The 26375-nt window shown below is 47.4% G+C and overlaps 1 protein-coding gene across 1 annotated transcript in view; it reads left to right on the top strand.

Annotated features, from left to right (window-relative positions):
* Window positions 1-25491, top strand: part of LOC120757950 (hydrocephalus-inducing protein-like) — an 87269-nt gene extending 61778 nt beyond the window's left edge. Inside the window, 14 exon segments of the mRNA XM_058422144.1 lie at window positions 318-469; window positions 1412-1604; window positions 2164-2272; window positions 2848-3090; window positions 3435-3577; window positions 3910-4041; window positions 4043-4060; window positions 4062-4136; window positions 13795-13955; window positions 14467-14567; window positions 15473-16055; window positions 16837-16972; window positions 19566-19700; window positions 24732-25491. Coding sequence (XP_058278127.1) covers window positions 318-469; window positions 1412-1604; window positions 2164-2272; window positions 2848-3090; window positions 3435-3577; window positions 3910-4041; window positions 4043-4060; window positions 4062-4136; window positions 13795-13955; window positions 14467-14567; window positions 15473-16055; window positions 16837-16972; window positions 19566-19700; window positions 24732-25019 — 2469 coding nt within the window. The 3' untranslated portion in view covers window positions 25020-25491.
* Window positions 25492-26375: the final 884 nt, after the last annotated feature.

Below are 26375 nucleotides of genomic sequence, written 5' to 3'. Positions count from 1 at the left end.
GAACTCTGTATTATGAACTGACGTGCCAGGGCTCAAAGCAGAGCATTTCCTCAGGTTTCCTGGCTTTTCCTTCTCTTTGAAGGCCAGTTCTAGGTTATTTTCCATGCAGTGCCCACCTCCCATATATGCTGGGGCAGCTGTCAGTGCAAACAATGCTTTAGCACAAGGTCAGCATTCCCTGGGAGGGAGGGAGCCTGCCCAGGGAAGCAGGAAGGAGGACTCACTGCCTGGGCTGTTCTCAGTAATGCATTTGTGAATAAAACTGTGTCATGTTGAAAGGTGTCTTCTCCTAACACTGCTCTCTGGGTTCCCCCTAGGAAAAAAGCCTTGTCAATGAGGTTTTCAAGTTGTATCCAGTCAAGATGTCCATTCCTGGCTCATCCTACGCTGTTGCTACAGTGACATTCACCCCACCGGACAAGCAGACCTACAACTGCACTTTCAAGGCTTGCCTTGTCATCCCAAAAAGGTAACTGACCCTGTGAAATATTGAGGGAGGCCTCACTGACAGCTGCCTCTCCACTGGGAAGGCACAGACCTCTTGTTAGCTCTAATGTTTTCAGTAGCCATAGGCAGAGTACTTGGCATGAGATGATCTGGGAGGCGGTAACTGCTAGACAAAGCAGAAAAAGGAGGCTGATGGTTTAGCCTCTATGAGGAACTATGAATACAGGGAAATACCAGGTAGCCAGCTGGAAGTTACTGAGATGTGCTGCAGCTGAGCTGGGGGTTTCCAAGGACAAAAGCTTAGATAAAGCAGTTTCTCTGCCAGCAAGTCATCAGTCACAATTTCCTCTCTGTTTCTGTGAAATTACATGATCCTCTGTGATTCCCTGGCATTCATTAAGCTCCTTTATGTGAGTGATTGGAGCTGCTATGCAAGAGGAGCCCAGTTCCCCTGCCCTGGGACCTGTGTACTGCAACTTGGACCTGCCCTTCCTCAACCCTTTAGTGGCTGAATTGGAACAAGAGAAGTCTAATTGCTAACAAGCAATTGCTTTCTTACTGTTCTTGGAAATGATCTTTACTGATGGTGACGGTGATTTATTTTTGCCTTCTTGCTTTTGTACTGCTTTCATGCTGTGCTTTTGCATGCTGCATGTGCCTCATTCTCACTGCAGCCAGGGGATTTGCTGTATCTCATGTGGTGCTTCATTATTTACCTGCTGTACTGCATGATTCAATTAAGAGGAATTATTTTTAACTGTTATTGTGGAAGGCTCTGGCTCTTTGGAGCAGATTCCCCTTGTGAATGGCCCTGAGTGGATTGGGAAGAGGCTGGTGGGGGGCTGTGTTGTGTGGCTCAGGAGCACCAGGCAGGGAAAACACTGTGGGTGGTCCTTGCTGCCTCGCTTGCCCAGGGAGAAATGGGTTAGTGCCAGCTGAAATTGTTTCTGTGCCTCTCCTGCAGCTCTGTGAAAATTAAACCCCAAATCCTGACCTTTACCATCACTGGGAAGGGGCATGAGCCGCAGGTGACAGTCGTGTGCCCAAGTGACCGCAGCAACAGGGGAAATTCCTTGCTGCGCTTCAAGAGGCTCCAGCTGGGGGATTCAGAGATGCTCCCCCTGGTCGTCTGTAACAAGGGCATAATATCTGTCAAGGTGAGGACCTGCTCAAGGAATCGTCTGGTTTGGGAACAAGTGCTTGTGGCACAGGGGAAGGGTCCCAAAAAACAAGGCAGACCTGGGAAAAGGTGTCAGAAATTCTTTTTAATCAAGTGACTGACATCTGTTCTCCAAGAAGGAAAATTTCCAAGAACTCCCATCTGGTCTCTCTTCTTTAAGTTGAACACAAGAAAGGTGGTGGAGTATTTTCTCCCCTGTCTCTCAGGTCACCTTTTGTCCTCATGGACATGTGTCATTTCCCGGCTCCATTAGACTGTATTTGACCCCAGTTTACTACATTTTAAGTAAACTTAGTTGTGGTTTAATTACATTCTGCTCATTACTCTCTGTCCTGTTTGATTCTGTGTCAGTTCCATCCAAATGCCTGTGAACACCCTTTTTTCCTGGCTGGTTTGACTTCACTTTTGTGCCAAGTGCTGTTTGTAGTGGGAGAGGTGCTGGGTTCCCATGCGGGCCCAGCAGCACTGCAGTGTCAGTCCCTGTGCCGTCCTGTACTCACACCAGTACCATTGTGCTCTGTGTTCCCTTTTCCCAGTTTACGTTACACCTGGAGGATGAGCACGGAGCGTTCTTCCTGAAACGCAGGCGCTCCACACTCGAGAGATTCCACACTGAAGATGTGGAAGAGGACTCTGCTGAAAATGGTAAATTCATTAACCATGAAGTGTGATCATGCACAGAGGGAAAATGTGTGCCCTGCTCTTGGCTTCTCTGAGCAGCAGCCAGATGTTAGACACAGTTTCTTTCCTTGGGCTCTCTGTCCCCAGGCTTTTCTGGACTTTTTGCAGGGTTTCCTCCTAGCAAGTTGTAGGAAGTTCTTCTGCTCTTCTAGACATGGTGGGTTGAGTTGTGGGGGACTGTCACTACCTCAGTGGATCCTCTGAGGTATTTACTGCATGTGGGAAGGCACCAGCGTGAATGCACGCAGCCCTTGAGCACACAGACAGCCAGCAGAAGCCAAAAGCACTCTTTGGCTCAGCTTTCCAAATGGCTGGAGCTGGCTGGAAGCAGATGGAATGAGGGCTGGGCATCAGCCTGAGGTTGGAGATGTGTCTGGAGGTGGCAGCATTGTTAACATAGGAAAAGGGTCCGGAACCACTGGGGGTAGAACCTGTGCTTAGAAGGCAGCTGGCTTCAACCTCTTATTCCTCATATAGCCTATGAAAGTATTTCCTCTGTACTGCTGGATCACTTAACTCTGATTTCCATTGCTGTGCAGAGAGCAAGCCCATAAAGCCTTTCCTGCTTCTCCACCGTGGGCAATCGACAGAGTTTGATGTAATTTTCAAACCCACCCTGGCTCAACGTCTGGAAGGGAAGATTCACGTGTCATTGCAGCACCAATACTCAAAAAAGACCCGAATAAAGCTGGTGGGTGAAGGCCACAAGGATGAATTCACCCTTGACGGACTAGAGGAGGACAGGAATGCTAAGAGTAGTCTGGAGAAAGGCATCATTGATGGTAAGAGAGGAGAGGCTGCCAAAATGGAACAGGGAAGAGGAAGATGTCTGATCATGTGTGTCCTCTCTAGCCAGGCCTGGGCTGTCACCCACTGGACTTGGTGGCCTGTGGGTGTGGCAGCCATGCATGCAGAGCAGTGTGTGCTGTGCTGCATGTCGCTGGCTTAGGGGTGTGTCAGGGTGTTTCCCTGGAAGTGGTGGGATGGGGAACTGCTGAGGAACTCCCTCCCAGAGAGAGGAAGGCTTGGAGCAAGGAAGCATTGAACATACAGGTGTCTGTGCACATGAGGGGGGCGAGGTGAAACTGCCCTGCATGCTGAGATCCCTTGCTCTTCTCCTTAACAGCTGTCAGGGTGAATCACATCCAGTTTGGGAACTGTCCTGTTGGAGAGCCCTGCCACAGGACCTTCACCATCACCAACCACACCTGTACGAAGGTCCTGCGCTTTGAGTGGGAGGCAAACGCCCCATTGCAGTTCTCCCCCAAGGTGAGCGTGGACTGCTCTGCCTTTCCCCATTGCTCAAGCCCTGCCCTGGTGTTCCTTGGGAGCTGGCAGGGAATCCTCCACATACCAGTGATAGCCCATTCCAGTGCAACGTAGGAGATGCAGTCCCTGGCTTGGCTGGGCCAAGGCTGCCCTTCATGTCATGGGAGGTGGCACCTTCTGTTCATACTTTTGTCTATCAAACTTCACATAAATCCACACTGAGGTGCAGATTCCTGGCTGCAGCTGCTCACCACATCAGTCCCTTTTGCTGTCAGTCCTGCCCTTGGCAGTGCTTCCAGCTCAGTCTTGACTCCCTGATTCTCTCCCCCTAGGTGGGACATCTCCATCCTGGCTGTGCCAAGGGCATCACAGTGACCTTGAAATCAGATGTCCCAGCCATCCTCAGGAGGCACCTTGTGAAATGTAAGGTGACCAAGATCAACTTTGAGCAGCCACGAGAGGAAGGTTCAGGACTGGGACGATCCAAATGTCCATTGTCACATGGAAGGATATCACCACCAGGAAAGACTCAGCAGCCCGCTGGCCTGTAAAACAGAAGGTAAGAAGCAAAAATGGCAAAAAAGCCACCCCAGCTTTTACAAAAAGAATCAGCATAACACCATCACTGCTGGCTGAGCAGCTCCTGCTTCCTCTGGCCATTGGACAGCAGTGAGGTTCACCAGCAGTGCATTCTAGGGGAGAGGTGGATGCACAGTGACCAGATACACTCACACAAGAGGGAGAAGCCTTTTGACAAGAGACCTTTAGCCACACAGGAACTATCAGTCTGTGCCACAAGCACAAGTGTTGCAGCCTATGTTGTATGGGAGACAATGTTTTATGATTTTATCCCATTTTATGGTGTTTGAAATCTTGTCATCTGATTTGGTGCCTTTTCATCAACAAGGAGTTAGGTTGGCTGCACTATGTCTCTTCTTTGGAAGTGGGGAGAAATATACTTCTCCTGCATATGCTGGTGACCTCCAAGTTTTGTCTGCATGGATACCAGAGATTTTAGTTGTGATCTCTGTATTGTGTACATGTAGTAGTTTCACATTTGTCAAATTCTGTTTGCCAAATTTAGTGTAGTGGTCTTAGTGTTTACTCTTTGTGGGAGAAGATGAGGAGAAGCAAAGCAGGCTTAAGCTTAAAAATAAACAAATAGTTTTATTAACACACACTAAAAGAATGAAGAAAAAAAAAGTTGGCAAAACAAAACAACAAAATGAAACTTCAAAACACTCTTCCCTTCCCTTACAAACTGTTAACTTTCTTATAAACAACATAGAAAGACATAACTTGTGATTTTCAGTCAGTTTTACCATTTAAACATAATCTTTCATCACTTTGGGAGAGGAGGCTCTCTAGAGTTCTATGGGGACATTCGTCACAAGACAAAAACAGTCTGGTGGCTCCCAATGTCACAAATCTGCAACTGCCTGGTTTTTGTATTTCTTTAGTGAGACCCAGATGACCGCTGATGGCAAAAGGAAAGAGCCTGCTCTTTTTCCGGGGGGGGCAATTATAGCTTTATTTTCCCGTCCTCGCTGGTGCCAGAGAGAGTCCAGCCCCCCCTGTCCCGGGGCTTTTTCCCCGGGGGGACGGGCCCAGAGGCAGGGACAAGCCACTGCCCACTCAGGGACAAAGTGGGAGTGGAACAGAGTTGGATTACATTCCAGTGTGGGGGATGGGCGCAGCCGAGCAGGGACAAACCTCGGGATACAGTTTCCAAGGGGAACAGGGGAAACATTACAAACCCAATGCAATGCAATATAAACCCAATTAATGCATTACAACATTTCCCCTTTTCTTATTAAATTGAGAAGGAGGAAGGCTCAGTCTGTGGGAGATGTTCAGAGTTCGGACCTTGAGTACCTTTAAAGTTGAAGAAGAAGAAAAAAAAAAAGACATCTAGTGCAGACAAACTGTTCAGAAAAATACTGTTAAAGGAAGATGATAATTAGAAGGAGAGGGTTCGGTGCTTTCTCCTCCTCCAGGCAGCACTGGCCACTTGTGGGGCCTCTGCAGGTGGCTTTGAAGTTTTAGGGATGAAAGGTTTCACCCACTTGGCTGGCACCCACTTGGGACCTGAGGGAGTGGACATGCAGGCGTACCCACAACCCCAGGTGACCTGATCAAGAGTATCCTCTGTTTCCCTGGTTGCTGGATCCTTTACCATTACCGGTGGCTTTGCTTTCAGCTGCAGTTGGCAGTTCTCTCTGAAATGGCGCACACTTGGTGGGTTAAGATTTTCAAACTTGCAATTTAAAAAGTGCAGAGTGAATAAGGCTTTGGACAACTGGATTTGTGGTGTTTCTAATTTTAGAGACTGATGTTGTTGGCTGAGGACCCTTTTGAGGTTCTGGTGAGTCCCTTCCACAATGGCCTGACCTGTCGGGGAGTAGGGGATGCCTGTTTTGTGCTCTACTCCCCATTGCTGCAGGAAGCTTCTGAACTCCTTGGATGTGTATGTGGGTCCATTATCAGTTTTTATTGCTTTGAGGATGCCCAGGAAGGAGAAAGCCTGTATTAGGTGTTTCATAGCATTACTGGACTTCTCCCCTGCGTGGGCAGAGGCATAGACAGCTCCAGAAAAGGTGTCTACAGATACATGGACATACCTTTGCCTGCCAAAGGACATGATGTGGGTCACGTCCGTCTGCCATACCTCACAGCTCTTCAATCCCCTGGGGTTCGCTCCTGCACTTAGGGCTGGGAGTGCGTGTTGTTGGCACGAGGGACACATTGACACAATTGCCCGAGCCTGTTCCCGAGTTAGGTGGAACTGGCAGACTAGGCCTGGTGCATTCTGGTGAAAAAGCTGATGGCTGATTTTGGCTTGTTCAAAGATGTCTGGGAGTGGGGCCATCTCCACAGGCGCAGCAAGAGCATCAGCCCTTCTGCTGTCCTCGGCTATGAATCCTGATAAATCGGTGTGTGATCTGATGTGCATCACATAAAATTGTTGCTCTCAGTGGGAGATCAGATTTACTAGTTTTGAGAGCAAGTTGAAAAGTGCAGAATAGGAGACCTCACTCCGTACAGCTTGTTCAGCTCTGGATACTACACCTGCTACATAGGCTGAATCTGTGACCAAATTGAATGGTTCAGGAAACTGTTCAAAAGCTCAAAAACAACTGCAGCCAACTCAGCTACCTGAGGTGATCCTTCCACCTCGACAATATCTTTCTCCCACTGCTGAGTTTGAGGCTTTTTCCATGTTATTACTGATTTATGAGATGTTCCAGATGCATCTGTAAAAACGGTTAAAGCCTTTAAAGGCCTCCTGCTCTGAACACTTTTTAATGACAATTTGAACTGAATTTGTTCTCTGAATAATTTGTGAGCAGGCCGATGAATTGAAATTTGACCTGTGTAGCTATCCAGAGCAAACTGCAAAGCTTCATTTTCATGAATCAGGTGCTCCAACATTGCTTTTGTGATTTGGCCCGAGTTTACCTCAACTGGGATGTGAATACACTCAAAATCACATCCCGCCAACTCCCTGATCTGGGTCCTGGCTTTCCAGATCAATTTTGCTACCAGTTCCTGTGGCCTGGTCATTCTTTTGGACCGGTGGGGACAGAGGAAAACCCACTCTACGATTAAGAGGGGATCCTTACAGTCTTTGTCCTTTTTTGATTTTTCTACTTTTTTCCCACTGAAAAATCATCCCGTGTAAGTGTGGCAATTTGCCTAAAATGATGAATTTGAATGGCAAGTCTGATTTGCACCTGTTGGCCTGTCTGGTGGCCATACGGTCCTGTACCTCTGCTAGGGCTGCTCTTGCCTCTTGGGTGAGGGTCCTTGGAGAACTGAGCTCCTCTCCCCCTTTTAAAAGATTAAAGAGGGGGTCTAGGTCCTCAGTGGTCAGACCTAGCCAAGGTCTTACCCAATCTAAAGACCCACACAGCTGCTGGACATCTGCTATGGTCCTGATGTTATTTTTGACAACTAATTTTTGTGACACAATGGTCCGCTTACCAGTCTCCAGACCCAGGTGCTTCCAAGGCGGCATCCTTTGAATCTTTTCCTCCTGAAGCTCGAACCCTGCAGCAACCAAAGAACCGATTGTCAGGTCAAGCTCTGGGACAGTAAGTCATCATTGGGGGCACACACGAGCACATCATCCATGTAGTGCAGGATGATGGCTTCTCCTACAGCTGCACGCACTGGGGACAGCAGGGAAGAGAGGCACCACTGACAAATAGATGGCGAGTTTTTCATCCCTTGGGGAAGAAATTTCCAGTGGTATCTTTTCCTCGGTGCTTCTCGGTTGAGGGTAGGGACCGAGAAGGCGAAACGTGGGGCATCGTCAGGGTGCAGAGGGATCTGGAAAAAACAATCTTTGATATCAATAATTGCCAAATTCCAATGTTGGGGGAGCATCGCTAGGGATGGCATCCCTGGTTGGAGAGAACCCATGTCCTCAATGACATTATTAATTTGACAGAGATCATGGAGGAGCTGCCACTTGCCTTTGTTTGCCTTTTTTATAACAAAGACTGGGGAGTTCCATGGAGACATGGTTTCCACAATGTGGCCTTTAGATAGCTGTTCATCCACTAGCTCCTGGAGCGCCTCCAATTTTTCTTTACTGAGTGGCCACTGCTCTGCCCAGACTGGTGAATCAGTTTTCCAATTGAGTTTCTGGGTAGGGCGCTCTTCAGTGGCCGCAGCCCGAAAAACCAGGGGGCATCTGGAATGCCAATCGTGACCCCCCACTGGGCCATCCGGTCTCTCCCCCACAAGGGCTCTGAATAATCTAAAACAAATGGACGCAGTGTAGCCAATTGTCTGTTTGGCCCCTTAATTTGCACAACACTTTTTGATTGTTTTGCCCATTTCATCCCCCCTACACCTTCTACGTGCCCAGCCACATTTTGCAGTTCCCAATGTGAGGCCCACATCATTTCTGGTACAATTGTTATATCCGTGCCTGTGTCCAAAACTCCTTTGAGGTTCATTACTTCCCCACCGTGTCGGACCTCACACCCTGTTATGAGTTTATCCCTCCCAATAACTCGTGTGGGGCAAACATCAAGGTGTTTGTTCCTTGTGATGTTTTTTTTTTAGGGAACAGATCAGGTGCTGGAATTGCCTGAGCTATTATCTGCCCCTTAGGCAGAAACAAAGGTGGACAGACACAGCGCAGCCAGAGAACTAGTTGTTTGGGGTTTGATGAGGCAAGACCCAGAAGGATCTTGATCTCTCTCAGTGTGTACTTGGAGTCCCCAGGGATGACATACTTACTGCCAACATGTTGCCAGGAGCCTAGCACCTGTGGATCCAATGAACCTATTTGCCAGTCTGTGTCACTTAGGTGCAAGGACTCTGTCAGCGGCAACCTAAAAGGCTCTTGGAGACATTCTGTGGGTAGACAGGGTCTGCTCACGTCATGATCTGAAAGGGTCATATCTGGTGAATTCTGCTGAAGGGCAGAACTGGTTAAAGCAGGATTATTTAATTTAACATTTGCATTTTCTAGTTTTTTATCCCCCCTCCTCGGACTTGCCCCATTTATGTCAGCACGCTGGGCAAGTCGGTGCTCAGATTTTAGTTTTTTGAAAAATTCCCTTTGGACTCTTGAGACCTCCCGCCCCCATTGTCCCAAAAGTCCAGAAATTGCTTCTTTAAAGGGCATTGAGATGCCCAATGTCCAGCCTGATCACACAGGAGACACATCGTTCTTCTCTTGGGTGGTGACTCTGGCGCAGGCACAGGGGGCCTGGCGTCTGCTGCGGCAGCTCTGTGCGGTGGTCTGAATGCATCTCTGGAGCTGTGATTAAGGTGTGCACTCATGAAAGGGACTTTCCGGGTACAAACATGCAGCATGCAATCTGAGGTTGGAGCCAGGTCCATGGGCAGGCTGAGGATGGCTGCCTTGCGCTGTTCGTTTGCATTGGTCAGCGCCATCTCCTCCAGGCTCCTCTTTCTGGGCTCCTTCTTTCTTTACCTGTAACTTGATAGCTCTGATTAATTGCTCCACAAATGCTACAAACGGTTCTGATGGAAGCTGCTTTATTTTACCGTAAGGTTGGAAAGGCCCATCGGGCTGGATTGAAAAGAATGCTTTTAAAGCAGCATTTTTAATGCACTCCAAAACAGCTAAAGGAATTTCCTAACTCTGCCTGAGTGCTGAGACCCATTCACCATCACCACACAGATGTTCTAATCGAAATGGCAAATTATTATTATCAAAAGCCGTTTCAGGATTTTGACAAAGCTCTGGAATTAAATCTCCTAATCTTTTTTTCCATGTAGAGTCCCAGAGTCCCTGTGGATGAAAGGAGGGCAGAAAAAAGCTGCTGGAGGTCAAAGCGAACAATAGGATTCCCTGCTATATTTGCTTTTAAAAGGCTGCGAAAGTATTCATTTTCGCATCCAAAATTGGCCTGAGCTTTGCATAAATCCTGAATCACTTGTTGGGGGAAGGGGTCCCAATCACCATGGACAGCAGCCCCTCTTTTTGACCGTCGGTGTGTGACAGGGGTGGCAGAAAAGCCAGGATCACTTCCTGCTTCTGGGTTCCCGGCTCTGCCCCCCGACACCGCCCTCTGGGGCGTGGGAACTGGGACTGTGGGCGGGGAACCCGTGGGAACCAGGGACAGGGAGGGGCTGGAGGCTTGAGTCACACGGGGAGGAGTCGGAGGGCGGAGGTTTGAGGGTAGGGGACAGAGTCAGAGGAGAGGGCAGTGCCGGGGGTGGCACCGAAGGGAGGGAGGGGGCCGGGGAGAGGAAGGGATTGCGAAAGGGATTGTGGGAAAGAGGGACAAACAAAGAGAGAGGCTCCTCGGGACTCAAGAGCACATGGCTATGGCCATTTTGGGAAACACAGGAGTCCCCTCCAGCTTGTGACCTCCCCCCAGAACTGAGACTAGCCTGGGCATCACTAAGATGGAGCTTTTGATCACTAGAACCACCTGCAAAAGTAAACTGAACCCAGGGTTTACAAACTGGGGAAGAAGGGAGTTTTGGGGAAAATTTAGGGGTTTCTCAAGGAATATCCGATTTTGGGGAAGGGATTTTGGGGTCAGGATAGGGAGAAACTGAGGAAACTGAGGAAAATCCACAAAGAACTGGCTTTTTTTTCTTTTCATTTTGTTTTTGCATTGCAAATAAAATCTGCAAGCTCCAAAGAGCAAAATTTGCTTTTTCCTTATCATTAGGGGAGCTTGATTGAGACAGTTTTTTTTGCAACAGCTTCCCAAAACTCTGGGGAGCTTATTTGCTGAAATGATACATCTGGAAATTGAGAAAACAACCACTGAATTAATTTTTTTATTTGTTTCTTCGAACAATGGATTTTCCCATAATTTATGGCACTTAAATTTGATAATAGACCGTTTTTTGAGACACAGGCAGCCTAGAACCCATTTTTGGCTCAGATTTTAAATTTCTGTGTCCCCTTTAACTGTGACTGGGAAACCTAACGTTAAAAAACTCTCACTGGAGAGAAAAAAAAAGCTGAAGGGGAAACAGTTACCTTTTCCACACCCCCAGGCTGCCGAAAGGAATGTGCTATTAAAGCACCCTGAAGGTTTACTCTGAAAGCAAAAACCTTCCCCGAAAGGAAAAAACCCTTTTCCCTGAGGATCACTGCCTCTGAAAAAGATTTTCCCTTAGACCCCAAAGTGATAATACCAAAAATCCAGTGTTCAGATGAATCTTTCCTTTCTTTCCCAATGACTCCTTTTGCCTGAGACTGACGTTTTTGGTGCAAAAAGAGCTTCCAGTCTCAGTTACCAGGGTCAGCTTTCCACAAACATGTGGTCTCCTTCTCTGGGAGCATCCTGCCATTTGGGGGGCTTCTTTGCAGCACTACGATGGGTTTTTTGAGTCCAAAGGAGAAAACTACAGCTCTGGCCTGTGGAATCCTGTGTTTTGGAAACTCCACAGTGAACGCCAAGCCTGACGGGTCTGTCTCTGCGTGGGTGGGCTACGTTTCATGACTCACATGCCTGCTTGAGATTCCTTGGCCAGGTGCTCCCCGAGGGGTTCTTCCAGCTTTCTGGGAGCCCCTTGTGGCTTTGAGCTGCACGTTTAGGTGCCAATTTTTGTATTTCTTTAGTGAGACCCAGATGACCACTGATGGCAAAAGGAAAGAGCCTGCTCTTTGTCTTTGGGGGGAATTACAGCTTTATTTTCCCGTCCTCGCCGGTGCCAGAGAGAGTCCGGCCCCCCCTGTCCCAGGGCTTTTTCCCCGGGGGGACGGGCCCAGAGGCAGGGACAAGCCACTGCCCACTCAGGGACAAAGTGGGAGTGGAACAGAGTTGGATTACATTCCAGTGTGGGGGATGGGCGCAGCCGAGCAGGGACAAACCTCGGGATACAGTTTCCAAGGGAAACAGGGGAAATATTACAAATCCAATGCTATACAATATAAACCAAATTAATACATTACAACACCCCGGAGTTCTTGCAGATTGTGCTGTTCCACCCATCAGCAGCCTTTTCCCTGGCCTCTCAGTGTATCTGGGGTACTGTTTAAGAATGCTTCCTCTAGTACAAAACAAGGATTCTCTTCTATCTATAAAATTGTCTCTATCTCAAAAGAAATAGAGACCTCCTTTTACCCCAGGAGCCAAGGGCTTCAAATCACTTTCTCTCTAAAATCATCTTCATCTTAAAGACTGAGACCTCCTTTTACCCCAGGAGTGAGGGGCTTCAATATTCTCACTTAAATCTCAATCATATCAATCCCCAACTTTGACTAGAACCAGCATTCCCCCAAACAACATTAAGATGTTACAAGAAACAGTCCATTTCTCCATAGTTTACTCCAGAGAAGTCCAGTTAAAAATATCCACATCCTCAATCCTTCTTTCTAATAATCTTTATCACTTTTTTCACTCTTGCTCTCCTGACTTCATGCTGTGTCTTTTCTACGTCCACTCTGTCTCTCTCTTCTCTCCCTCAGATAAGGGTGAGGCCTTGGAAGGTTCATGTTGCCAGGAAAGGGTTAACGCTGCCCAGGCCTGCAGTGGCTGTGTGACCTCTGCCAGCAGCAGTCTCTCCCCCAGTGCATCTCGGATCGGCTGAGATTCTCCCTCCATTCTTTTCCTCTCCACCTGGGAATCAGGAGAGGAGGAGAGAGCTCTGCCCACCCCTCGGTGACAATCAGGGCGGCCTCGGCCCAACCGGGCCCATAGTTGTTATCAGGGGCCCGGTGGAGATCCCTCCCTGCTCCGGGGAAGTTTTAAAAAGTAGTTGATGTTAAACTGCAACCTCTCCTCCCCCGCCTCGGGCCAGCTCCCCCCTGCCAAAGAGAGGGTGGGAACAGCAGGTCCTACTCGATGTTACCTGTTCAGCTGGCCAGGAGGAAAAGGGCTGACTTGAACAAAATCAGGATTTAGATGGGTACTTCCCAAAGTCGCATTCAACATTCTCAGTGGTCAAAGCAGATGCCAATATCCCAACTTATCAGAAACTAAGTCCCTGTCCTTCCAAGGTCCTGACAGGGTAACACTCCACATTCCTCCCTAACTAAAAACTAAACTATGCCAACCCATGACAGTAGGATATCTCATCATGGAGTAGCCCAGGCACTGTATGACAGTATGGAAGAGTCCAGAGAAGGATCATCTCCAGAGACTCTTGCTTTTATTGTCATTATTGCCAAACACAGTCATCTTGGGTGGAGGTTCTTTCTGAGTCTCTAGGCAGTTTTAAGGCCTCTAAACCATCCTCTTTTCTCTCAGGACATCTGCAGTTGGAGGCTTTCCTAATGAGATCTTTCACATCCCAAAATGCCCATCCCCAGCTCCCAGCAGTGTGGCTGTTGCTCCACACCTGACATCTGGAGAGCACTTTCTCTTAAGACAAGAAGAAAAAGATACTTTGTAGAACTCTTCAGTCTTGGGGTTCTCCATCCACAGAGCTCCGGCAGGGGAACTTAACCCTTATTTTGAGACCTGCTGGATTTATAGGGGACCAGGAAAAAAGTCAGTCCCTCTACAAGGTTGAAGTACAGGGACTGGAACACAGCTCTAGTCTTCATGGGTATGTATATTAACAGCTGTGATAGTGACTGCTTTGATCAGTGGGTAGAAAACTACAGTAGCAGAACAGTCCCAATTTTGTCATCTCTCCAGGGAAGTAAAAGTGAATGGTCTTTTCTAGTCCCTCTAGGAGGCTGATCTTGGAGGCCATAAGATTCCCTTCTCAGCCTGACTTTCTGGGCTCTGCTCAGTGATTCTTCTCTCCTCTGTTTGCAGGTGGTCGAGAAAGTCCCAGAACCGGCTCACACCGTGGTGGAGGAGAGCAGCCAGGAGGTCGAGGTGTACCTCAGTGCTGTTGTTGTCTACCCCGAGCTCAAACTGAGCACAATCCTGGTTCAGCTCGAGGATACCTTGCCCTTCCAGACAAGTACAGCCACGTGAGTGCTGGAGGCCAGGCAGGGCCCTGCGAGTGGGAGCTGCCTTTTCCCGGGGCTGACCCAGTGCCTGCTTCCCAGAACGCTACCCCAGCCAAAACCAGCACAGGCCCACTGACGTGCACGCAAAGCCAGGCAGGAGATGGTGCTCAGGAGAGGTTCATGCTGCCATACCCTTCTGTTGGGGGCAGCCATGGGTTTGCTTTCACTGCATGTCACCTGTCCTCATCTGCTCAAGAATACGTCTGCAGTCAAACCAAGACCTAAAGTCCAGAGTAAGCCCCTTAGCTTCAGTGTCCTGGGCACCATATTGGCCCTTTCCTCTTAAAACTTCCAGACTTGGAAATACTTTTTTGGGCCACCCAGGACAGCAGTCTGAGCATGGCAGGGTTGCCTGGGGAAGAAGATGCTCCTCAGGAGGAAGTGGTACCACGAGTCCACCAGACAATGTTACTGTACTATTTGCTTTATATTTATTGGACTTTTTTTTTTATTCCTCCTTCTTGCTTTTCAGTTTCAGGATGCACAACACAGGGAAGGTGGCCCTGAAATACTCCTGGGAGGAAGCTGCAGATAGTAAAGCTGTGGAGAAGCCATACTCAACTGCTCTGATGCGTAAGGGCATTTCACTTGGTAGCTGAGGGCCTGGGGAGAAGACCCTGCCACCTCACGCCAAAACATGAATCAAAAACCCTTCTTCATCCTTGTCCACACGTCCACTTTCATCAGCATCTTCCCAGCTGCAGAGTTTTCTCCATGGCCCCCTCTGCCTTTCAGCCCCTTCTGTTCCTGCTCTGCCGCTTTTGCTCTGCAAAGGAGCTGAGCCAGGCTCTGGGGAGAGCCACGTGCTGGCTCAGGACTGGGAAGGGGGACATCAGATCACCTCTTGGAGAAGTCTGAGACAGGGAAAAACAATGGTGTAATGAGTGAGCTGCCCTGCAGCCACTGTCTGTGTGCAGTTCCCCACTCCAGGGCAAATGCAAAGTCACTGTCTAAAACCAACTCTCCTGCTTTGGCACAGGGGTGTGTGCTGCAGACACAGACCCTGCTCCCAGACGCTCTATTTCCTGCTGAAAGTACTTGGCCAGAGATGCTCCAAGTGCATCCCAGTTCTCTTCCAACTACCTGCAGCAGGAGGCAGAGCTGCTGGGAACATAGGATTTTGTCTTTGAAAGGTGTCCTCTTCCTCTCTGCAGGTCGGTTCTTCTCTTCTCCTATTGTAAGGCATCGCAAAAGGCTGTTGCACCGTTTCTGGTGGGAATACGAGCATCCTTTTAATATATATCCTCCTGATCTGCATCGGCTGCGGCGGCTGTGGAGGCGGCTGTGGCTTGCCAGGAAGCAGCAGCTTGCTAAGCAGAAGGAGCAGGATTCTGAGCAGAAGGGTTCTGAGCAGGAGGATTCTGAGCAGGAGGATTTGGAACAGGAGCAGCAGGATTCAGAACAGCAGCAGCAGGATTTAGAACAGCAGCAGCTTTGTGAGGAGGAACGGTCTAATGAGGATGAATCGTCTTATGAAGAGGAGCAGTTTTACGAGCAGGAGCGGCCTAATGAGGAGGAGCAGCCTAATGAGGAGGAGCAGCCTAATGAGGAGGAGCAGCCTAATGAGGAGGAGCTGCTTCATGAAGAGGAGGAGCTTTCTGACGAGGAGAAGCTTTTTGAAGAGATTTTTGAGGAGATTTTTGAGGAGATTTTTGAGGAGATTTTTGAGGAGATTTTTGAGGAGAAGCTTTCTGAGGTGGAGGATTTTTCTGATTTGGAGTTTTCTGAGGAGGAGCTTTCTGACGAGGAGCTTTCTGAGGCCATGCAGCTGGTTTCCAAGCAGAAGTGTTCAAAGAAGCAGCGCCACTCCAAGAAATGGCACCTCTCTCAGCAGCAGCAGCAGCCCAAGCAGCAGGACCACTCCAAGAAGCCACGCCACTCAAAGCACCTTCCTCTGCAGCATGTTAGTTCCTCCCTGGAAATCTTGCCAGATGTCCATGAACTGCCAGTGTTATCCATCAACCCCTCCCACGGCATCATCGCTCCTGGCCGGAAGCAGACCTTTCACTTGCTGTTCTCCCCAAAGAGCGTGGGGATGTTTAAGACCACGCTGTTGTGCAGGTGGGAAACATCAGTGCACTTGCCAACTCATGCTACTGATGGGTATCACTGAATCAGAGGCTGGGGCAGGTTGGAAGGGATCACAGTAGATTCCATTTCCCTGCTCAAGTGGGGTCATCTCAGAGCACATGGCACAGGGTTGTGTCCAGAGGGCTCTGGAATAATTCCAGTGAAGGACACTCCACACCTTCTCTAGGCAACCTGTCACCTGCACAGGAAAGTTTTTCCTCACTTTCAGGTGGAGCTTCCTGTTCAGGTTCTGCCCATTGCCTCTTGTCCTGTTGCTGGGCATCACCAAGCACAGCCTGGTTCATCCCCTAACAGCCTCCCTTCAGTCCCTGTGACTGGGATGGGGAGGGGGGCCTGGAGACACGCAGCCCCAGAGAGGCAGCAGAAACACCCACGGGAGCACAGAAAGATCATCATCTGGCCTTGGCAGGGAGACACTGGGAAAAGACACTGTATGAAACATGAAGCTCCTGGAGGGCTGCAGAATTTGCAACAAGAGCTCCAGGGACCACCCTGGACTGAGCTCTGCTTCCTTTTGGGACAAGCAAGGCCTGCTTCTCTACAGGGAACTCTGTGTGCTGTAGCTGGTCCCCAGGCACTTAACTGGTCATGTTCCTGCCCTTGCGCTGCTGCAGCCCCCGTGCAGCGAGTGCAGCTGTTTAGTTTGCAGCTTGCTGCTTGCACAGAGAGAGCACTGTGTGCTCTGCAAGGAGACAGAAAAGCGGCTGGCTGGAAATGCTCGTCTGGCTAATACCAGTCCCTTTCTTCCTAGGATTCCTAACCTGAGGCCGACTCAGAGGAAGGTGCAGGTGGTTGTGAGAGGCAGAGCCCGGGAGAAGAAGAGTCTTGATAAACCGAAATGCTCTGAGTTACAGCAGACTGAGGAAGGCCAGAGACCCAAGAAGCGGGTGCACTGGGAACCAAGACCTGAGTGACAGCATTTGCGTCAGCTGGAGCATCCAATGGGAGCCACCAACACTGTATCTTCTGCTGCTGCTGGTCTCCCACCCTTCACCAGAGACCACTGCAGCTACACTTCCAAGCTCCAGTGAACATCTTTAGCTTATCTTTTCATTACCTAAGTCAATAAAGTAATTAATTGTTAATTAATTGTTAATTAATTGTTATTCAACGATTTGCAATACACTGTTAATTGTCAGCTTATCTTGGTTGGAAAGACAGGTGTCTGTGGGACCTCTCTGGAATGGAGAATGTGACCCCCTTCCCTCCAAATTATTACAACTTTGAAATTAAGGGGCTTTCAGGCAAAGAGACGGGAAAAGGAGTAACAGTTCTTTACTAGTATGTAGAACAAGGCAAACAAGCAACAACACTGGCAGCAACAACAAAGAGAACCAGACACCCAACCGCAGCCTTCTCTCGGCTGCAGGCGCTTTCCCTTTGGTGTCGTTGCGGTCACAGCTGGGCAGGGAAGGGAGGCAAATAATGAATAAAGCAACTGCTAGAGAAATTTTAATTAAACTATACCAAGGAATACACTGGAGAACTCAAGCACTGTGTGATCTGTTCTTAAGAACTTACTGCTGTGAGGCAGTCTGTATAATAGCCAAATAATGACTGAACAATGCTCGATTTGTTCAAAGATAAATAAGAAAGTGATGAGAAAACACCTTAGTGAGGGAAGAGCCCTAGCCCTTTCAAAATATGCAAACAGATTACACTGAGTTCCCCAAAATACAGAGATGGAAATATCTTCTTGAAACAGTTGATCGCCCCACCCACTGGGTAGAAGCCTTTCCTACCTCAACTGCAACTACCTCCAAAGTGGCTGAGATGCTATTAGAACAAATCATTTCCAGATATGGGATAACTGAAAGAATGAACTCAAATAAGGGAACACACTTTACTTCAAAATTTTTTCATTGTGTATGTGTTGCATTAGACATGAATTGGAAATTTTATACCCCATGTCACCCTCAAAGCTCTGGACATGTGGAGAGATTCAATGCTATCCTTAAGAATAATATTACCAAATAAATGACTGAAAGCAAAGTAGCGTTATTATGGATCAGAACTGCTCCAAGAAGGGACTCCATGTTTCTCCCTGTGAAATGTTATTTGGGTTACTTTATCTGGGAAGGGAGAAGGGGTTGGCTGAAACTAATGACTTATATCTCAGAAATTATTTGCAAGCAATTACACTTTCTCTCACTGATCTTAGAAGAAAAGGGTTCTTGCCCCCAGCATCACCTCTAGACTTTCATATACACCAGGTAAAACCAGGAGATTTGGTTCTTAACCTTTACACCAGCATGGGAAGGTCCCTTTCAGGTACTTTTAACAACTGAAAGTTATCAGGACTGCAGTGCAGGGGTGGTCTCAAGCCTCTCGAGTCAAAGGACCAGTAGAAGCTCCTCTCCAAAGGTGGACAGTGGTAGAAGGAAGTGACCCTCTAAATTTAATCTTCAAAAGAGGGTTTAATAGTAAACAGTCAAGGGCAAGCCTGGACTGACCCCTGCATTTGCCACCAGAGAGACTTTTGCTACAATCCCTGGGGTGTTGAGCAGTGGGAATATAAGTCATACCATACCTTGACAGAAGAGGAATAGGAAATGATGTTCTAAGACTCTGGAAATTGCTGGATGGAGTGTCATGGCTTCTATGCTTCACCTCCATATCCCTACAGAGCGCTATCCTAGTGCACAGAACGTAGGAAGCAGGTATGGATACTGAGGAAGGTCATCTTTGTGGCTACAGTCATGATCTGAGGTTTGCTTCAACCGAGCAAGCACGGATGGAACTGCTGATGGGAGGAACTGCACACAAGTATATCTACAACCTACTTTTCTTGAGTTGGAGGAACTATGGACAGCAATGTGAACTGACAACTCAGGAACTTTAAAATAGACTGAATTTAACACTGACCTAACAAAAGACTGATTAATCTTATTTATAACTACTTTGTAAAAGGAGTCAGTTTATGCTGACTAGACAGGACAACTAAATCAAGGGCTTCAGCAAAAAAAAGGATAATAAAAGCAAAGGGTGGATTGTGAGAGATGAGCTGATATTTTGCTGAAGACAAAAGGTAATTACACTAAAGAATGAAAGTTGTTGGTTCTATGTGTTATTGCTTGTGTTGGAAACTAACCATGTTGCTAGGAGAAGTGCAAGGAAAGAATGTGCTGACAAACGAAGCATGAGGAACGGACCGAGACGTTGCGGTTAGGTGATCACGGTGGTCAAAGAAGAATAGAATTTATGGTGGGAGCCTTTTGTGTAGGGAAGATACAGAGATAGGGAAGCAGGTGTTGTGGGAACGGGATATAGTCTATAGAAATTAAAAGATTAATGTTAAACTGAAATGTCATGTATAGCACGTACGTTGATGATGTAATCTGTAAGAAATAGTATAAAACCTGTAAGAAAATGAGGGTCGGTGGGATTCTGATTTGGGACGCTAGTCCCCGGGTCCCCGGGCCCGAATAAAGCACCGCACAAACTACTTTGTGGTTTGTGTTTCTCTTCATTGGGCAACAGTTTTCTGGCGACCGCGGCAGGACTCCGAAGGTTGCTGGGGCGGTTCGCGAGGTGATCTACTCCACGCCGGCACCAGGTGATTTCTGGGGAGACATCAACGCGTGCCCGACCCCGCGCCTGTCGGACAACTACGAGGTAAGCCCAAAAGTGCTTTATTCTTAAAGGATTTTAGACGCCTGCCGATTAAGACGGACCTACGATCCGCACGGTTGGGCTTGGACGTCCCAGGTTGGTGGAAAAAAATTGACCGTAAATCTCGACGAAAGTTGAGTAGGATCAATACCTGCTAGCAGGATATAAGGTGGTAAAGGACATAAGGTGGTAAAGGACATAAAGTGGTAAAAAAAAAAAAAAAAAAAAAAAAAAAAAGCCATTTAAAGGGTTTAAAACGTCCTCAGCAGGGATTGAAATCCCGGAGGACTCACCACTAGGTTGTTTAATAAGGAAATGGAAAGAAGGGAATTTTGGTCAAGAATTAGCTAAAGATAAGTTGATTGATTTTTGTAATCATGTTTGGCCGCAATATGACACCGCGGGAATGCAGTGGCCTCGGAATGGGACGCTGAATCATGATATTATTACTCCAATGATGCATTATTTACAGGATAATGGTAAGTGGGAAGAGATACCATATTTGGATCTGTTTTATTACTTGGGACGGAGAACGGATTGGCAGAAGGAATGTGGAATAATGGTTCTAACTGTGGCAAATGAGAAGTGTCGGGGTTGCGAGAATCGGGATCGAAAGGCGGACTATCTAGTTAAATATAAAGACCCTGAGGAGGATGTATCCCTACTGGTCTCCCCTAGTGCTCCCCCACCTGAAACCACTTTGGAAGAAGAGGGAGAAGAGGGTGGGGAAACAAGGGAAAAAGGGGATGGCAAGAGTAAACGCCATACCCCGATATCTAAGCAGACAAGGGGTCACCTAGTCTCTAAGAAAGGGGGCCAGGAGGGGGGAACACAAGTAATGGCCCTGCTGAGAGAGGCGGTGGGACCCCAGGGAGATCGAGTAATGGTGAAAGTTCCGTTTTCCCCAAATGACCTGATGATCTGGAAGCAATCTGCAGGATCTTATAGGGAGGATCCCGACCGTACGGCCAGGGTAGTAAAAATGGTAATAAAAACTCAGAACCCTGATTGGAATGATTTACAGGTTTTATTAGATACTTTGATGGACTCTACTGAAAAGGAAATGGTGTTGCGGGCTATGACGGAAAAGGCGAGAGAAATGATAAGGTTGCGGGTGGCGGATGGAACTCTGAATGAATTAGTACCAAGGGAAGACCCTGAATGGGACCCCAATACAGCACGGGGACACCAAGCATTGAAGGGATACCAGGAGTTGTTAATTGAAGGAGTTAGAACAGGCATTCCAAAGACGGTAAATTGGTCCAAACTTTATTCAGTGAAACAAGAAAAGAATGAATCCCCTTCTGCTTTCTTAGAACGATTGAAGGAAACTGCGAGACGGTATACTAGTTTAGAAGTAGAGGGGGAAGCAGGAAGGTTACAATTGGCATTAATCTTTATGGGGCAGTCCCAGGAGGATATTAGAAAGAAATTGCAGAAGCTAGAAGGTGAGGATACCCGTAATTTAGAAAAATTGTTGGAAGTTGCCTGGAAGGTCTGTAACAATTGGGAAAAGGAATCGGTCAGGAAGCAACAAGCTAGTATGTTGGCAGTACTCCAGCAAGCTGTAGGAAGGGGTAATGGGAGGGGGCGTGCTCGAGGCAGAGGAGGATTTGGTAGGGGTCGTGGCAGGGGCCAGGTGAGATTGGGATATGACCAATGCACCCTTTGTAAAAATAAAGGACATTGGAAAAATGAGTGCCCATTGAATAGTGGGATTGGCATTCCGAGGCAGTTTGGGAATTCGTCAGCAGAGGTCGCCCAGGCGCTGGTAATGGGGGAATATCAGAATCAGAGCTGACTAGACCGGGATCTCAAGGTTATCATGGAAGTAGAGGGAGAACTGTTAGAATTTAGAATAGATACAGGTGCCACATATTCTGCAATTAATACACGGGTAGGGTCATTAAGTGACACAAAGATACAAGTAGTGGGGGTTACTGGAAAAATTGAAGAAAGGGCATTTCTTCGGCCAGTAGATATAAAGTTTGGGGGAAAGGAATTTGATCATCAATTTTTGTACATGCCAAATAGCCCTGAATCATTGATAGGACGAGACCTATTGTCGATGTTACAGGCCAGAATTATTTTTGAAGGAGGTAGGGTCAAGTTAGAAATTCCGGAAGAAAATATTGGTAAAATGTTCATTATTAAGGAGGTAGAGCCCCAACCCATTACAGAAGAAATTGAGCAAGCTGTAGTTCCCTGGGTATGGGAAACTGGGACCCCCGGAAAGTCAAAGGCAGCACAGCCAGTAGTAGTAGAACTAAAAGAGGGGAAAGAACCAGTACGACTGAAGCAGTATGCAATGAAACCTGAAGTCAGGCGAGAGGTAGCCCCAATTATTGATCAATACCTAAATTTAGGCATTTTGCAGGAGTGTGAATCCGAATATAATACTCCTATTTTTCCAGTAAAAAAGCCTAATGGAAAGTATAGGTTAGTGCAGGATTTAAGAGCAATAAATGAGATAACCAAAGATATTCATCCCGTAGTTGCTAATCCTTATACCTTGTTGACATCTGTATCAGAGAAATTTGAATGGTTTACCGTGATTGATTTAAAAGATGCCTTTTTCTGCATCCCACTGGCACTTGAAAGTAGGAAATATTTTGCATTCGAATGGGAAAATCCAGACACAGGACGAAGAAGGCAGCTGACTTGGAGCCGACTACCACAGGGATTCAAGAACTCCCCTACCATTTTTGGAAACCAACTAGCTCGGGAACTAGAAGAGTGGAAGACAACCCAGGTAACAGTACCAAGCATGTTCTATGTGGTTCTCCAATATGTGGATGATATTTTCCTAGCAGCTACGGAGCGAGACATCTGCTCCCAATTAACCATAAGCCTTCTGAACATGCTGGGACAAGGAGGATATCAAGTTTCGCGAGACAAAGCACAGCTGGTAAGAACAGAGGTTGTCTATTTGGGGTGTGAAATCTCTAAGGGGGTGCGGAAATTGGGGACTAACCGCATAGCGGCTATCTGCGCCATACCCGTCCCCCGAAACCATCAGGAACTCCGATCTTTCCTCGGAATGGTGGGGTGGTGTTGGCTGTGGATTCTGAACTTTGGACTGCTGGCATGGCCCCTATATGAGGCCCTCAAAGAAATGCACTGGACTTGGGGACGTGCACAGGAAAAAGCCTTCCTAGAACTAAAGCAGGCCTTAAAGGAAGCCCCCGCGCTGGGATTGCCAGATTTGGGCAAAGATTTCCAGCTATATGTTACTGAAAGACACAGATTGGCATTAGGGGTACTAACACAGAAAATAGGGCCATGGAAGCGGCCTGTGGGGTATTTCTCTAAACAATTGGACACCGTTAGTGCCGGCTGGCCAGGATGCCTGCGAGCGGTAGCGGCAACGGTGCTGCTAATACAAGAAGCAAGGAAGCTGACTTTGGGAAGGAAGCTGGAAGTATATGTGCCCCATATGGTAATTGCAGTCTTAGAGCAAAAGGGAGGTCACTGGCTCTCATCCAGCCGTCTGTTGCAATATCAGGCGCTGCTGCGGGAACAAGATGATATAGAACTGAAAATAACACCCCATTTAAACCCAGCAGAATTCCTCAGGTCGGAGCGAGAGGAAGGGGAACTCGTCCATGACTGTGTGGAGATAATTGAGCAAGTCTATGCAAGCAGAGAAGATTTGAAGGATGCACCGATCGATAGCCCAGACTGGGAGTTGTTCACCGACGGGTCCAGTTTTGTCGAGAACGGCACCAGGTATGCAGGTTACGCGGTAGTCACAACTCTTCAAGTAATAGAAGCAAAGGCTCTTCCCCCTGGAACCTTGGCTCAAAAAGCAGAAATTAGAGCCTTAACTCGAGCCCTCGAATTGAGCAAAGGAAAGAGGGTCAATGTTTGGACTGATTCAAAATATGCCTTTGGGGTGGTGCATGTACATGGAGCTCTGTGGAAAGAGCGGGGATTGTTAACGTCTCAAGGGTCAACAATAAAACATAGGGACGAGATCCTACTCCTGTTAGAGGCTGTAAGAGAACCCAAGGCAGTGGCAGTAATGCATGTGCCAGGACACCGAAGAGAAGATGGAAAGATATACCAAGGTAATCGATTGGCAGATAAAACAGCTAAAAGAGTAGCGAAGGAAATAAGGATTCAATCAGCTCTTATTCCAGCTAAGGGAAATCTGGCGGATTCCTACATGAAAGATGAGCCTCCATACCTACCAGATGACGTGAAGCTGGCTCACCTGGTGAAAGCTCAGAAGAATGACAAAGGGTGGTATGTAACAGCAACCGGGCAGGTGGTAGTACCTGCGAAGATAATGCGAGCAATCTTGGAGACTGAACATTACAAGTGCCACTGGGGAGCGGAGGCCTTGGTAAAATTTTTAAAGAATGAGGTAATCTCTAATCAGATGTTAACAATGGCAAAGCGGGTTAATGCAACCTGTCCCACTTGTGTGAAAAATAATCCCCTAGTGCGAAAACAGGTTCAAATGGGAGGGTTAAAATAGGCCCACAGCCTGGAGACTACTGGCAAATAGACTTTTCGGAGCTGCCTAAGGCCCAAGGTAATAAATACCTTTTAGTGTATGTATGTACCTTTTCAGGATGGCCGGAGGCGTTTCCCTGTCGCACGAATCAGGCAAAGGAAGTGGTTAAAACCCTTTTGAAAGAGATAATCCCCCGGTTTGGAATCCTGTTAGGAATGTCATCAGATAGGGGACCGCATTTTGTGGCAGGGATCATTCAAGGTGTAGCCAAGGCATTAGGGATTAGATGGGATTTACACACTCTGTAGAGACCGCAGTCTAGTGGCCAGGTAGAAAAGATGAATCAAACATTGAAAAATCAGTTGAAAAAGATTTGCCAGGAAGCCAAAGTTCAGTGGCCCCAAGCTCTGCCAATAGCATTATTGCGCATCCGAATAAAACCCAGGGAGAGGATAGGAGTCAGTCCGTATGAAGTATTGTATGGTAAAGCTTATCATGCTGCAACCTATCAGGGGGACCCCCATTTAACAGGGGACCAGGTATTATTAAACTATGTGTTATCTTTAAATAAGACTCTTGCAGCTGTACGGGGAGCCTTGCAGTGGAACCGCCCGCTACCACTAGAGAACCCAGTTCATGACATCTCGCCGGGAGACCATGTGTACGTGAAAAATTGGAGCGTGGAGCCTCTGAAGGAGTCATGGAATGGTCCCTACCAAGTGCTGATGACCACGTACACCGCCGTCAAGGTCGCTGGGATTGATAACTGTATACACTACACCAGGGTGAAGAAGGTACCGACGAGATGGGAGGTGCAGCCAATAACGGACACCCGGATGGTATTCCGAACAAAGCCCTGATCATCTTGATACTGATTGTTTGTCAGTTAGTAGCCTCAGCAGTTATAATTCATGTACCAGACCCTTTAGTCTTAGTACCGGAAAGTGGAAATGTTGAATTAACCTGTTTGTTTTCTGACAACCAGAAAGCTGGATCCCATGAAATTAATGTGAGATGGAGAAAAGGCCTTGACATCGTAAGTAAAGGAATAATGACACTTTGGGATGACCATCAGCAATCAGGAAACACTACCTTAAGGATTCCTAAAATCACAACTTCTGGAGAAGGTAGATACACCTGTGTAGTATGGATAAAAGATAGTTTTGATTATGGGGATTTTGAGTTGGAAATTATAAATGAAAACTATACCAGTGCAGGTTCGGTAATAGTAGCACCCTTGAGAACAAGCCAGGATATTTGGTTGGGCCCGCCATTGAGAATTAGTTGTCAATACACCTTGAAGAATAATTGCAAAAGAAGAATAAGGATTAGCTGGTGGAAAGAGAGAGAGATGGAATGGGATCAATTGAAGGAAGGAAGTAGTGAGTGGAAAAAAGAATCTAAAGGGGTCGGGTGGTATAATATCACATCTTTTGCTTCAACAACTATGGCAGGGAATTATCTGTGTATAGTTAAGTGTAGATTAGATGGAGGATTTGGACTTCGGGAAGTGGTCACTAGAACAAACCCGGATCAGGGAATAGAAGCAACTGAAAGAACAATCTTAGCAGTAGAAAGGGAAAATATTGCTTTACATTGTACAATATCCCAAAATTACACTGAGTATGGGTGGTGGCATGAAACAAGGATTAGGCCAGGATCAAAGTATAAAATCACGGCAGGGAGAAAGGAAATAGCATTGCAAATTACTAATGTACAGAAAGGGGATGACGAAGGAGAATATTGGTGTTGGATAGCCCAAGATAATTGGTGGGGTCACAGTCAAGTAACGTTAAGAGTAAGGGACATACGAGTTACCAGACAGGTCCCAGAGAGAAATCAAACCCTAAAAATAATAGAAGGACAGGAAAATTTAATAGTAGGACTAATTCGAGACTTCAGAAGAATGCAAAATACAACTTCAATAACAGCCTGCCTGCCTCTTCCCCAAGCGGCTGGAGACCTGATCCCGTGGGGAATTATACCCATAAGGGAGATGCCAAGTGCCACCGCGAATGTGACCTGGAACTGTGAAATAGTGTCTAAGGAGATTTTAGACTGGGTAGAGGTTTGTATGTTACGAAGAAAGATTAGTAAGCAAAATTGTCAGCAAATACCAGGATATTATGGGTGGGTAGAGGATCCAAAATTGTCAGCAGATACCAGGATATTATGGATGGATAGAGGATCCAAGCTTAAGGGAAATTGTTTGGTGA

Source organism: Hirundo rustica, chromosome 11 (assembly GCF_015227805.2).
Source record: "Hirundo rustica isolate bHirRus1 chromosome 11, bHirRus1.pri.v3, whole genome shotgun sequence".
Taxonomy (NCBI): domain Eukaryota; kingdom Metazoa; phylum Chordata; class Aves; order Passeriformes; family Hirundinidae; genus Hirundo; species Hirundo rustica.
Note: the sequence above shows the minus strand (reverse complement) of the source record. Positions and strands in the feature narration are given on the sequence as shown.